The sequence below is a fragment of the Magallana gigas genome, chromosome 8 (assembly GCF_963853765.1).
Source record: "Magallana gigas chromosome 8, xbMagGiga1.1, whole genome shotgun sequence".
NCBI classification, from domain to species: Eukaryota; Metazoa; Mollusca; class Bivalvia; order Ostreida; family Ostreidae; genus Magallana; species Magallana gigas.
Genome location: NC_088860.1, coordinates 22534314 through 22546638, shown reverse-complemented (window position 1 = coordinate 22546638; position 12325 = coordinate 22534314). Strand labels below are relative to the sequence as shown.

Sequence of the window (12325 nt, the reverse complement as noted above, 5' to 3'; positions counted from 1 at the left end):
TTATTTCCTGATTTGTTGATACGACAGTTTGATGCCGACAATATTTTGGAAATGAACTTTGTGTAAAACTGAATTCATGAATTTGATCTATGTTGAGCTGAAAAAATAACAGCAAACACAAATCCTTTCTTAAATTTTGGTTTGTTCCTGCATATAACAAAACAAATTTTGACTGAGTTTTCGGGCAACATTGATTAAATTAGCCCCCAATGGATGAGGTTCACTTCGCATCCTGCAATATTTCGTCCCTCGGGGGCTAATATAATCAATGTTGCCCTCAACCCCAGTCAATATTGACTGTTTAAAGAAACAACAAACATTTTCTGTAAAAATTCAATTTTATTTCCATTCCCATTAACAATGGAACCAACAATAACAGTTCAAAAACCAATAATTTGTACATATGTATATCACATTTTATATACTTTTAATAATAAATTAAATACATGTAGCTAAAAAATTTATCAACACATATAAAATAGTATAAAATATTTCTTTAATATTTGTCTTAAAATTTTTTATGAACTAAAATGGTGTCTAAAAATGTTTGAGTAGAAATGATTTGTTCAAGGTGGATAAATGACAAGATCTGATACCAGTAATAAAATCCTGCTGCTGTACCTTAGATGGTACACAAAGAGCTGCTCAGTGAGACAGAATTTAGAGATCATAAAAAAGCTAAGACTGTCACATATAAAAATTTATGAAGTTTATTTCTCAAATTCATACATATCTTGGAAGAAACAACCAAAACTTAAAAATGCTTGCACAGTTAAGACAAAAACCCTTCAATAAAAAAATTTCTTTGACTATTGAATATCAGTTCAAAATCTATATGAGTTTTGATAAGGACAATGGTGACGTCAACCCGTTATTTTTCTCTTTAATGCACTTCAATTAATATACCGTATGTTGCATGAGATTGCTCAACATTAATTACATGTATAAACTTTAATAAAGTGAATAAATACATTGTATGGCAAGTCTCGTGTATATTATGCACCTGTGTATGATTTGCACACCCATTGTTAGTACTATGTTAAACAAAAAAATAACATGGTAAAAATGGTTTACTGGTAATATTAGAAAAACTTGCTATTAAATATAAGTACCTGGGTAAATTAATGTTTGTTGGTTTACTGACCTAAGTGGATAACTAATTAAATTGTTGGTCCAATTTTTTGTTTGTTTAGATTCCTAAAATTTGTACAAGTTGTTGAGAACATATTATGGTAATGTGCCTATTTTTATACAGAACCGGTATTTTATCGATGAAATAGATGAATAATTTGTAAACAATTTGTCAATGTAATGAAAGACTTAATGTAATTAAAGTCCAATTCCTTACCCTTTGAAGGGTCTACCATTGCATGGTTCCAACAAAGTTATATAAGACAATGCTATTTTGGTTCTTTGGTGAACTAGTATCATATTTAAATATGAAAGAACATAAGAATAAAACATATTGTATACAGCATGACACATATTGTTCTACAATACATGTATATCCACCGGCTAATATGGTTCATAAAATTTAATAAAAATTGTTTCAAAGCCTTTCCTTAAGTGTACATAAATTAAGTCAACACATCCTAAAAATCATATGAAATTGTCTAAAAACAACACAACTACTATGGTTATTGTAAAGAGTATTGCATAAAAAACAAAAGCTGTATACTGTAGACTCCTTATTTTACCATTTTATCGTTTTGCATTAACTTGCAAGAATATAAAATCCCAAAGGCATGAATTTTATCATAGATACATTAGGTTTACACCTGCATGTCCAAAAATAAGATTACATGTACATGTGTATCATGTATATATATATAGAACAAATCTGTGCATGCATTTGGCATCACAACCACTTTGCATAGTTAATCTCTGTAGACATACAAAACCTATACTCCTGTGAGTTACAGATATTCTCACTAACATCTAAATGTAGATCTCACTATAATTTACATCGATGAATAGGAATTCATGCCTCCAAAATAAATTCATGCACCTATTCAAATCACTGTCAACAGCTAAAAATTGCACCTTTGGTACAACTTATAGTACACAATTTTAACTGCACAATGTCCTATCACAGATAGTGAGAGTGATCTAACTGTTTCTTGGAATAGGCCCTAAAAATCATCCAATAACTTCATAATGTCTGCAAGTTCTCCTGAATCAGATATAGTTGTATCAAATTCTAGCACTGTTGATGGTATAAAATCCTTTAAAAAAAATCAAAGTTTTTAGCAAACTTTTTTCCCCCCCAAAAAATACTCGCACTGTTAACTCCGATTTCAAAATAAAGTATCAGTAATTTATTGTTTTTCTTTCAAAAAATATTTTTACCTGAGGAATCGTATGGCCATGAAGAGCATTATTAACACTGGAAAAAGCAGATATATGCTCTGAGCTGGGAATGCCAGAAGAAAAGGTTCCCCAGTTATAGTTGATTCCAAATTTATCAGCTGCAGAGCTGAGATTCTCTTGGTCCATTAAGAAACTTGAAACTGTATGATTCTCAGAAACCTATGAAAATGCCATTTGTTCAGTGCTTAATGTATATACATGTACAGTGAAATCATTAAATTTCGTGGGGGCCGATTTTTGTGGATGGCTTAAATTTTACAGGTTTGTGGGGACGTAATTTAGTGTATTGTTATATATCTACAGAATGGAATATGACGTTATTACTTGAATTTTTCAATTCGTGGAAGATGTTATTTCGTGGATGAGAGGTACCTACGAAATCCACGAAAATTGAGCTACCACGGAATCTAATGATTCCATGGTGTGTGTGTGTGTGTGTGTGTATATATATATATACACACACATCTTGCATGACTAAAAACAATCATATTGAATGTAAAATTAATTTTCATTAAAAAAGAATCATTTTCCATCAAAATTGTGTTAATAGAAAACTACCCGGTAATAGGAATTCATAATAATTAGTGTAGGAGAATTTTGTTGCATGCATTTATTACCAAAATACCAAAGGCCCAGTTTTCAACAAAATAAGACACCAAAGTATAACACACAATTTTTTATAAAATTTTAAAAATATCAATCTTGTTTCAGACATTGACCCATTATTTTTCTAATTTCAACTTTTCTGCAGTTATTCTAAAGATTATGTCTTATAAAAGACACAATCTTTAGAATAACAACAATATACTTTGATGCAGTAGATGTACACTTGCAAGTGCTTTTCAATTACCTGAATGTTATCGATACGACTGTCTTCAACTATACCATGACAGTTAGGAGGAGATGGAGGCTGAAAAATAATTAGAAATGGAGGATACCCAATATAATATACCATAGATATATGTATTAAAAACAATTATTGTCTGTTGAAGAACTCTAGCTCTTTTTCTTCTGATTATTCTAGAGGTGCAAAGCATTAACAGGTATACTGTAAACATGTTATATTTGGCGTATACGATATTTGGTGGAAATAAGTTTTTGAACAAGTTGACGTGGATTTGAATTAGTTATTCCTGAATGTTACTATTCTGAAACATATATATGCATTGTATTTAGTGATGTACTTGATTTAGCGGAAGCAGCATTCTGCCAAAAGTGCTAAATAGAATACACAGCCAAACGTAGTACATTTACAGTATCCTCCTAAATGGTAATATTCCGTCCCTTACTGAATCTTGGTAATGTGCTGTCTTTGGTACACTGCCAGAGAAACATTCTAAAAGAGATCTCAGCTCAGCTGAATTGGTATAGAACCCAGCCATATTGCTTTGGTCACCCTGAGAGTCCTCAATGGAGCTGCCTGGTTCAACCTTCATAAACAATTAACAATTAACAGGTATAAAAAACTGGCTTATAACTGGCTTATGATATGACAGATAAACAAAACTGGCTTATAATATGACAGGTAAACAAAACTGGCTTATATGAATTGAATATGCATGAGCATTTGATTTTATGTCCGTGAGGTGAAAATACCTGTAGTTAATTGTGGAAGCTATAGAAAAACAAAAGGCCTAGGGGTCTTAGCCGGAATCTGAATATACATGTACATGAAACTTTACAAAGGACAGAATAGCCTTTTAATGATTTTTCTTAAGTGTATTATAAAGTCAAATAAACTTTGAAAGGAATGTATGTTGTTAACAAAACAAGCCTAGCAATACAAATAACTAATATTGAGGTGAAACTGTACGATACTCAAAAAGCTGTAACAAATTTAAACTTACAATGTTGATGAATCTTTCTGATTGCTGGGGGGCCTGAACTTCCCATTCTTGAGGAGTGGCTATATTTATGGCTGCTTTGTTTGAAGTTCTCTTTCGTAATTAAAATAAAAATAAATAGTTATATTAAGCTTAGTATATTTATCACATCATAAGGAAATCTCCTCCTGCTTAACAATTCAATAACACTGAAAAAAATTGCTACAATTTACCCACTCTCCTTACAAAAATTCCTAATCTATACTTAAAAATAAACTTTATATCAATATGAATATTATAATGAATATATATATACCTTCAATTTCTTCCCTCCTTTTACACCAGTTTCTTTATATTGGCCCGGTGACAATCTCTTTTTCCCTTTTCCTTTCATTTGCTGTATCTAAATTTGTAAACAAAACAGAAAATTAAAACCTACAAACATGTATGCCTATAGTCACAGGATCAGTATACTGTCGACAATATTAAAATTTAAGTGGGTGGAAAATATTTCGAAATGCGGGAAGTTCAACATTTTGAAAAGAACATGCAAACTGGTTTATTTTGAACCAACAACCAACGTACAACATTACTCTGAGATTCAAGTACATATTTTTTAATATAAATGATCTTCAAACCTAGGCAAAGTTTGATAACTCTTATTAATTCCTCACATTTAATTATAGGATCTTACAGTAATATGACAATAAGTCACAATATATGGCCATTTCGACCCATTGTTTACAGTGCCAAAGTTGGACCTTTAATCTTTTTATAGCACAGTGGGTATCATAGCTTTAATTTACTGACCTGCAGGTCCTGAGTTCAAATTCATACAGCAGAGACATCTTTTGTTTTTATGAACACTATTGATAAATTTTTAAAAGTTGATTTTTCCCCAATTTTTCTTTTTTAAGTTGAAAAAATGCTACAATTCAATCTCTTATAATATAGAAGAGTGGACTTAAATTGTAATATTCAGTCCCTTACTGAAACTGGTTGATACTGTGCTATCTCTGGTCCAATTACGTCAGCAAAGCATCCTGGAAACAGTGGCTCAGAAATTGGTGCACAGGGAACGGCCATATTGCTTCGGTCTCCTGGACAATCTTTTGCAGAGCTGCCTGGTTCAATCTATGTTGTTCAATAACAAGACTGTCATATGAAGATCATGCAAATATTTGTACCCATTTTTCACAACATAACCTCCATGTGTATTATAGCATTGAATGATTTATTTTTGACGTCGTCGTGTCAATAACTGCCGTCAGGTGAGCAGACAAATTGAATAACGCGCGTTAGCGCGTTATGATAATTTGTCTGCTCACCTGACGGCAGTTATTGACACGACGACGTCAAAAATAAATCATTTAATGCTTATATTTACATTCCCTTACTGAAGAAATCAACTGTTTACTGAAATAAATCGATATAAAGTGAAGACCACGGAGGGAGTAAATTAGTAACAGCAAGAACAGCTGATTTGTAATACCGGTTTAAACTGGTTTTCACAGAGACCGTTGAGATGAGATCGACGAGCATGAAAATATAATCCATGAAAAATAACTATTGAAATGTTGCTTTTAACAATAAAGTCAACTGTTTTGTTGAATAATTATAAAACATGGTGTTTTGACAACATTTATGAAATACATTTTTTAACCGATTACATAGAAATCACTGTTTGAGAACTACTTATGTAAATTACATGTAAATTCATACGCAGTGAATAGGTGTTGCATTTAGAGGCATTTAAACATCACGGAATTCAATGGAAAAACACAGTAGAATGTAAATATATATATATAAGCATGACATGGCAACTAGTGTGGTATTCGTCTGGCTTTAAAACATGTACTAGCTATAATTCAAGGAAAATTACATGTTTACCTGTCAGAGGGCTCGATCACTTCTTAAATCAGCAGAAAACTAGACACTATTGAGATGGTAACCATCTCAAAGGGCCTTAATTGTTTAAATAATGGACAATAGGATGAAAAGCATTTCAGAGAATTTTTCTTTGACCTTGCCCTATAACTTTGAAATTTTCCAGCAGGCATAACAGTTTAAATTCAATCTCATTACTCCTTACAAACAGGCATTTTTGTTCAACCTGAGCAAGATTAAGCAAATGGGGAAATAATCTACAGTCTATACTGATTATAAAGAGATCTCAAATCATTAACCCAAAAGCTCTGTTAATGTGAATTTTGCATGATCCAAGATGACCTTGACACTTGACCTACAAACATCATTCAAGGTCACTGCATACCCTTTGATTGTAGGCACTCTGAGTGAAGTAATAGCCAGATTGGATCAAAGATAGAAAAAAAGCTCTAGATATGAACTTTTTCATTCAATTCTGCAATGACCTTCACATTGACCTTGAAACTTGGTTTAAGGTCACTGCCTACCCTTTACTCAAAAGCTCTGTTCATGTGAAGTATGAATTAAATAGGGTTAAGTGGAGAATACATGTAATGTACATATGCTATAGAAAAAGATATCCATGACCTTGAAATATGACCTTGACCCTTGACCTACAAACTTCATTTAAGGTCACTGCATACCCTTTGTCCATAGGCAATCTGTGAATGAAGTTTGAGCCTGATTGGACTATGAGGAAAGAAGATATGCTCTGGACAAGGATTTTTCGTATAATTCTGCTATGACCCTCAGTTATGATTCAAAGTCACTGCACACCCTTTACCCAAAGGCACTCTGTGGTGAAGTATGAGCCAGATTGAGCCAAGGGTAGAGAAGATATGCTTCAGACAAGAGATCTCAGATGGACAGACGGATGGATGGATGGACAGACAGACGGACAGACAGATTGATCACAGAGCGGGGTCCTAATTACAAAGTGATAAGGGAAGATATAGCATAATGCTAAATAAATATACCTTTAATTTCTTCTTTCCTTTTACACCATTTCCTTTATATTGGCAAGAGGAGAAACATTTATTTCTTTTTACTTGCTGTATCTAAATTTGTAAACAAACAAAACCAACTTTACAAGCATGCCTACAGATTCTTTAAAATATTGTTGACAAAATGGTACATTTTGATCCAACAATCCAACATGATTACTCAGAGATTTATGTACATATTGAGATTGCTTTCTCTTGCGTTTTATGTAGATATGAAGGTGTGGGAATATTCTTCCTCTTAATTTAAGTCAAAACCGGTCAATATCTATATAAATACCTTAGTAACTGTCTCAGTTGCTTGCCTCTTTTTCCCTGCAGATTTGGATTTCTCCACCTGAAGTAGAATATAAGTATTATATATAGAATAGAAGTATAGAATATAGTATTATTAAGACAGCCAATAAATAAACCATTAGTTACATTATCAAATGATACTTCAATGCAACTGGTTTATCAAATGACACGACAACATAATTGTATATAGTACCGTATGATTTGTTTTATGTTCCATTGCATCTAAAACTTGTTCGACAGCAACAATGATGTTGTTAACTCCATCATCTGTTGATCCTATGATGCCTTGCTTGGCCTTTACTGCTGCCTTTTTTAAAACTTCAATGAAGAGATTATCGTCAAGATTGTCAATCACTGCTTGTTTATTTTTCATTGACTTATTTTGAGAAACATAGTTTTCTAGGGCGACCTTCCACTTTGCCTCATCGGGATTCCTTTTTGAATCTCTCAGCTTCTCATAGCAAACAATCACATCCAATATATCCCTGGGAATAGGTCTCACATCCTTCTTAAATAATTTAACTAGCTTATCAAATGTTTGACTGCCGCCTGTCTTTATATTGCATATATTTTCAAACTTAGTTTCTTTATCAAATTTGTTCCAACCTGGTGGATCTTTTTCGTACAGGTGTGTTGGGAGGTCATGCTTATTGTCAATGTATATATGCTTCACAAGTTCAGACTGTATGCATCGTCTGAATCGACGCAACACTTCTGATCTTGGAGACGTTTCTGGGGGAGGTCCAGGGTTTCTCTCAACATCTCCGCAGCTCAAAATTAGTAAGCAACGGAGGCTTGCTGTAGGAGAAACCATTAACTGATATTAGTAAACCAAGAACTGTATACCAATTTTTATGATTATGAGAAAATTTAGCAAGTTTCATCATATTGCTAACATTTCTTTCTGTGAACCAGTTTCTAGAATGATGTCTTTCTGAATCACATATGTACCATTATGATGGTCAGGAAAATTATTGTGAAGCAGTTTATTGGTGGTAATTAATCATAAAATACATGTATTTAGTACATTTTTCAGTGTCATTGCCTGTGATAATGCTATGAATCAATTTTGTAATGTACAGTTCAATAAATTCAAATGATGTATTACATGTATAATTAATATTCAAATATTTAATTGTACAATTGCTGAAAAATTGTATAAATATAATAAGGAATCACTCTGAATATTGCGAGGTCATAATTTTGATTGGGGGGTGGTCATGCAAATCCAATCAATGATTATGATATATTTGACTGAAATTATCACCTCATAATATTAAAAGAATGATTGATTCCTTATTACTTATATTTATATAGTTTTCAGCAATTTAATTAAATATTAGTATATTGACATATTTCTGTGATTTTTATTTTTTTTCATTACATGAAAACCCTGCTTGCTTCCACACAATGTGTCATTTGAATTTACTGGACTCGACAATACAAAATCCATTCGTAATGTTATCACAAACAAAGACACTGAAAATGTAAATATCGTAAAATAAGTCATCCTTGATATTTTGTACACTTGACTGTAAGAATGCGCATGCTCTTCAAGCAAGAATCCAGAAAAAATTTTCTGGCTCTACATCTGCGCATTCTCTTTAACTAAAGGAAATCTATAGGTGAAAGAATTTTAATCTTACCCAGCCTCAAGCAGTCCATATTGTTTCACCCAGCTCTTCAAGATTTCAATTGTCTCAGTCACACAGGAATACAAAAAATTTCTTAAAATCAAAATATGAGTAATTATTAGGATCTTTATGATTTGTGATGTTTTGTAATATTCAATTTTGATTTTAAAAAAGTTTAATTTTAATTTGTGAAACACCCACTTTGTCAAAAATGCTAATGTCTCAAGTTGTGAACAAATTTGACATTTGACCTCAAACTTTTATACTGACTACAAAGGCTGAATATAAATTGAGAAAATTAAAACCATATGAGCTATAACTGGCTTTAAAATTGTCAATGCTAATTTCACCCAAAACTTTCACCTTCATGTAAAAATAAGATAAAAATGCATAATTTAGAAGAATGGCTACATTAATCATGCAGCCAAACTTGTCGTAATTAATTTACTTGGACGAAAAAGAGATGTTGCTATGAAAAACAAACAAAAACTTAGTGGGCCTTAGTAAATTTATGCCATTCATACAATATGTTTTGTGCAGTTTTATCTTGTTTACAGCAAATATTTAGCTATAAATGCACATGCATAGATACACCAACATTCAAATATATATAATTATAAATAAAAGTATATAAAAATATGTATATTTAAAAATTGTGTTATATATATATATATATATATATATATATATATATATATATGCTTCACCATTTATAAAGCTAAAACACTGGCAATCTTTGGATTTTAAGATTTGGTCTTAAGACAACATTGATATATAATATTGTACTCTACAGCTACATGTACATATAATTCTCCTCCCAAAGTTCAGTAGAAAATATACATAGTCTCGCTATATAACATCATGATGAACCGTGCATATGGGTAATGATTAACTTAAGAAATCATCAAGTCCTTCGGGGGAGATTTCAACTCCCTTTGATTAACGCGATGAAGCCATGCATGTTGATCAGACCGATTTACAGATCACTTATAAATAGATCATCTAACGTTATGATTACCAGTAAGTCGAAAGGAATGATCTTTCATGAAGCCCCATATCCCAGTGACCATCACTGTCATTGTTTTGCTAGGGACAGGTATCCATTGGACCATCGCCCCACATCCATCCATGTCTCTGTTTTGGCTTACGACAAAACTGAAAATTCCCCAATCTAAATTTAAATAACCCGGAAGCACTATTTGTACTATTTGAACGCAGTGGCGGGAGAGAGAGAGAGAGAGAGAGAGAGAGAGAGAGAGAGAGAGAGAGAGAGAGAGAGAGAGAGAGAGAGAGAGAGAGAGAGAGAGAGAGAGAGAGAGAGAGAGAGAGAGAGGCTCCCCATCTCCCATCTGACCAGCATGCCCCACCCCATTTTTCTTCTTGCAGCAAACATGTCATCCTCACAATGTCAGGGGTCCTGAGTCCACCCTGACATTGTGAGGATGCAAACTTAAGAAAAATAAAAATTATGATAGGTTGCAACATCCCCCTGCCCCCCCCCCCCCACGCACATACTTTTCATGCTTTTAAGGAGCATATTCAAAAATTAAAGTAAAATTACCTAAATGAAATTAAATTGATGTATTTGGTACTAAGCACTCGCAGCGCCCCCCCCCCCCCCCACACACACACACATGAATGAGTTTTCGGTATTCGGATGAGTCCCCCCCCCCCCCTTTTCAAAATGATGCTACGTGTTTGGGAAGGATGCTTTTCAGTCATGCGTGCCCAATGGCAACTTTTCAAGCAAAAACAGAATTTTTCCAATTAGCACACCAAAATTGTTCGTTATCAAATGCAAAGTATGAAATATTGACTGGCCATTTATCATAAATATATGAAAATTGGGGATGAGGTACGGCGAACGTTTTTTTTCAAAGCTAAGTTAAACAGGAAACAGGGGGGGGGGTGAAAACCTTCCTTTAATTTCTGAGTTGTTAATATGCATGGAGTGACGTTTAAAAAATGCTACTTTCAACTGCCTACATGCACGTAACATGCCCGCCCCCCCCCCCTTTCACTTTTTCTCGCAGCAGACATTTTTCTTCAATTCATCAGGGACGTATATACTATTAGTATATAGGGACGTATATACTATTAGTATATAGGGACGTATATAATATTAGTATATACGTCCCTGGATTCATATATAAAACTGAAGAATCATGGGGTTTCTTTATTGGAAGGAAGTAAAGTAATAAATGGTAGTGAAAATAAGGAAATCAACAATGAAATTGGAGCTATTAAAAGGAATGCTACGCACCCCCTCCCCGGATTAGGATTTCAAGATTTTGAAAAATTTCCCTTTAACTTATTTTTTTATTTATTCATTTTTTTTTTGCTTGTAAATATTTCGTTTTTCATATTGGAGGAGGCTGCCCCCCCCCCCCCCCACTTTGAATAACGATGCTCCGTGCGTGAACGTGCCTCTGGGATTTTTGGTCGTGTATTTGTGAGTGTCTGTTGTTTTTTTTGTCTGTGCAAGTGTTTGTTGTTTCTTTCCATTTGTTGTTTTATATGTATGTGTTCCTTGTTTTTATGTCTTCGTCTTTGTTGTTTTGTTTGTTTGTAAGTTGTTGTTTTCTGTCTGTGTTTGTTGTTTTCTGTCTGTGTTTGTTGTTTTCTGTCTGTGTGTTTGTTGTTTTCTGTCTGTGTGTTTGTTGTTTTCTGTCTGTGTGTTTGTTGTTTTCTGTCTGTGTTTGCTGTTTCCTGTCTGTGTTTGTTGTTTTAATTTCTGTCTGTGTTTGTTGTTTTGATTTCTGTCTGTGTTTGTTGGTTTGTTTGTTTGTAAGTTGTATTCTGTGTATTTGTTGTTCTCTGTCTGTTGTCTAATTTTTTCTGTCTGTGTGTTTGTTGTTTTCTGCATGTGTTTGTTGTTCTCTGTCTGTGTGTTGTTTTCTGTCTGTGTGTTTGTTGTTTTCTGTCTGTGTTTGTTGTTCTGTCTGCGTGTTTGTTGTTTTCTGTCTGTGTTTGTTGTTTTCTGTCTGTGTGTTTGTTGTTTTCTGTCTGTGTGTTTGTTGTTTTCTGTCTATGTTTGTTGGTTTAATTTCTGTCTGTGTGTTTGTTGTTTTAATTTCTGTCTGTGTTTGTTGTTTTGATTTCTGTCTGTGTTTGTTGGTTTGTTTGTTTGTAAGTTGTATTCTGTGTGTTTGTTGTTTTCTGTCTGTGGGTTTGTTATTTTCTGTCTCTGTCTGTCGTTTTTTGTCTGTGTAGTTGTTTTTTGTCTGTGTGGCTGCGAGTTTTCAGAGTCTTTGTTGTTTTCTGTCTGTATGGT

The 12325-nt window shown here is 33.2% G+C and overlaps 1 protein-coding gene across 3 annotated transcripts; it reads right to left on the bottom strand.

Moving 5' to 3' along the window:
- Positions 1-416: 416 nt before the first annotated feature.
- Positions 417-10228, bottom strand: LOC136270715 (uncharacterized). 3 transcript variants are annotated; one of them, XM_066069193.1, is made up of 12 exons: positions 10070-10207; positions 9064-9144; positions 7611-8215; positions 7401-7457; positions 7097-7177; positions 5184-5327; positions 4510-4596; positions 4218-4307; positions 3660-3800; positions 3221-3280; positions 2350-2529; positions 418-2225 (listed from the first exon to the last, which is right to left on the bottom strand). In XM_066069193.1, the coding sequence occupies exons 2-12, from the start codon at positions 9080-9082 to the stop codon at positions 2133-2135; spliced, it is 1557 nt and encodes a 518-aa protein (XP_065925265.1). In that variant the 5' UTR covers positions 9083-9144; positions 10070-10207; the 3' UTR covers positions 418-2132. The 3 variants fall into 3 exon arrangements, 2 of the variants coding, with proteins under 2 accessions (XP_065925264.1, XP_065925265.1); XM_066069192.1 differs by lacking the exon at positions 9064-9144 and having other exon boundaries at positions 417-2225; positions 10070-10226; XR_010708549.1 differs by lacking the exons at positions 418-2225; positions 9064-9144 and having other exon boundaries at positions 2455-2529; positions 3619-3800; positions 10070-10228.
- Between the last annotated feature and the right edge of the window lie 2097 nt (positions 10229-12325).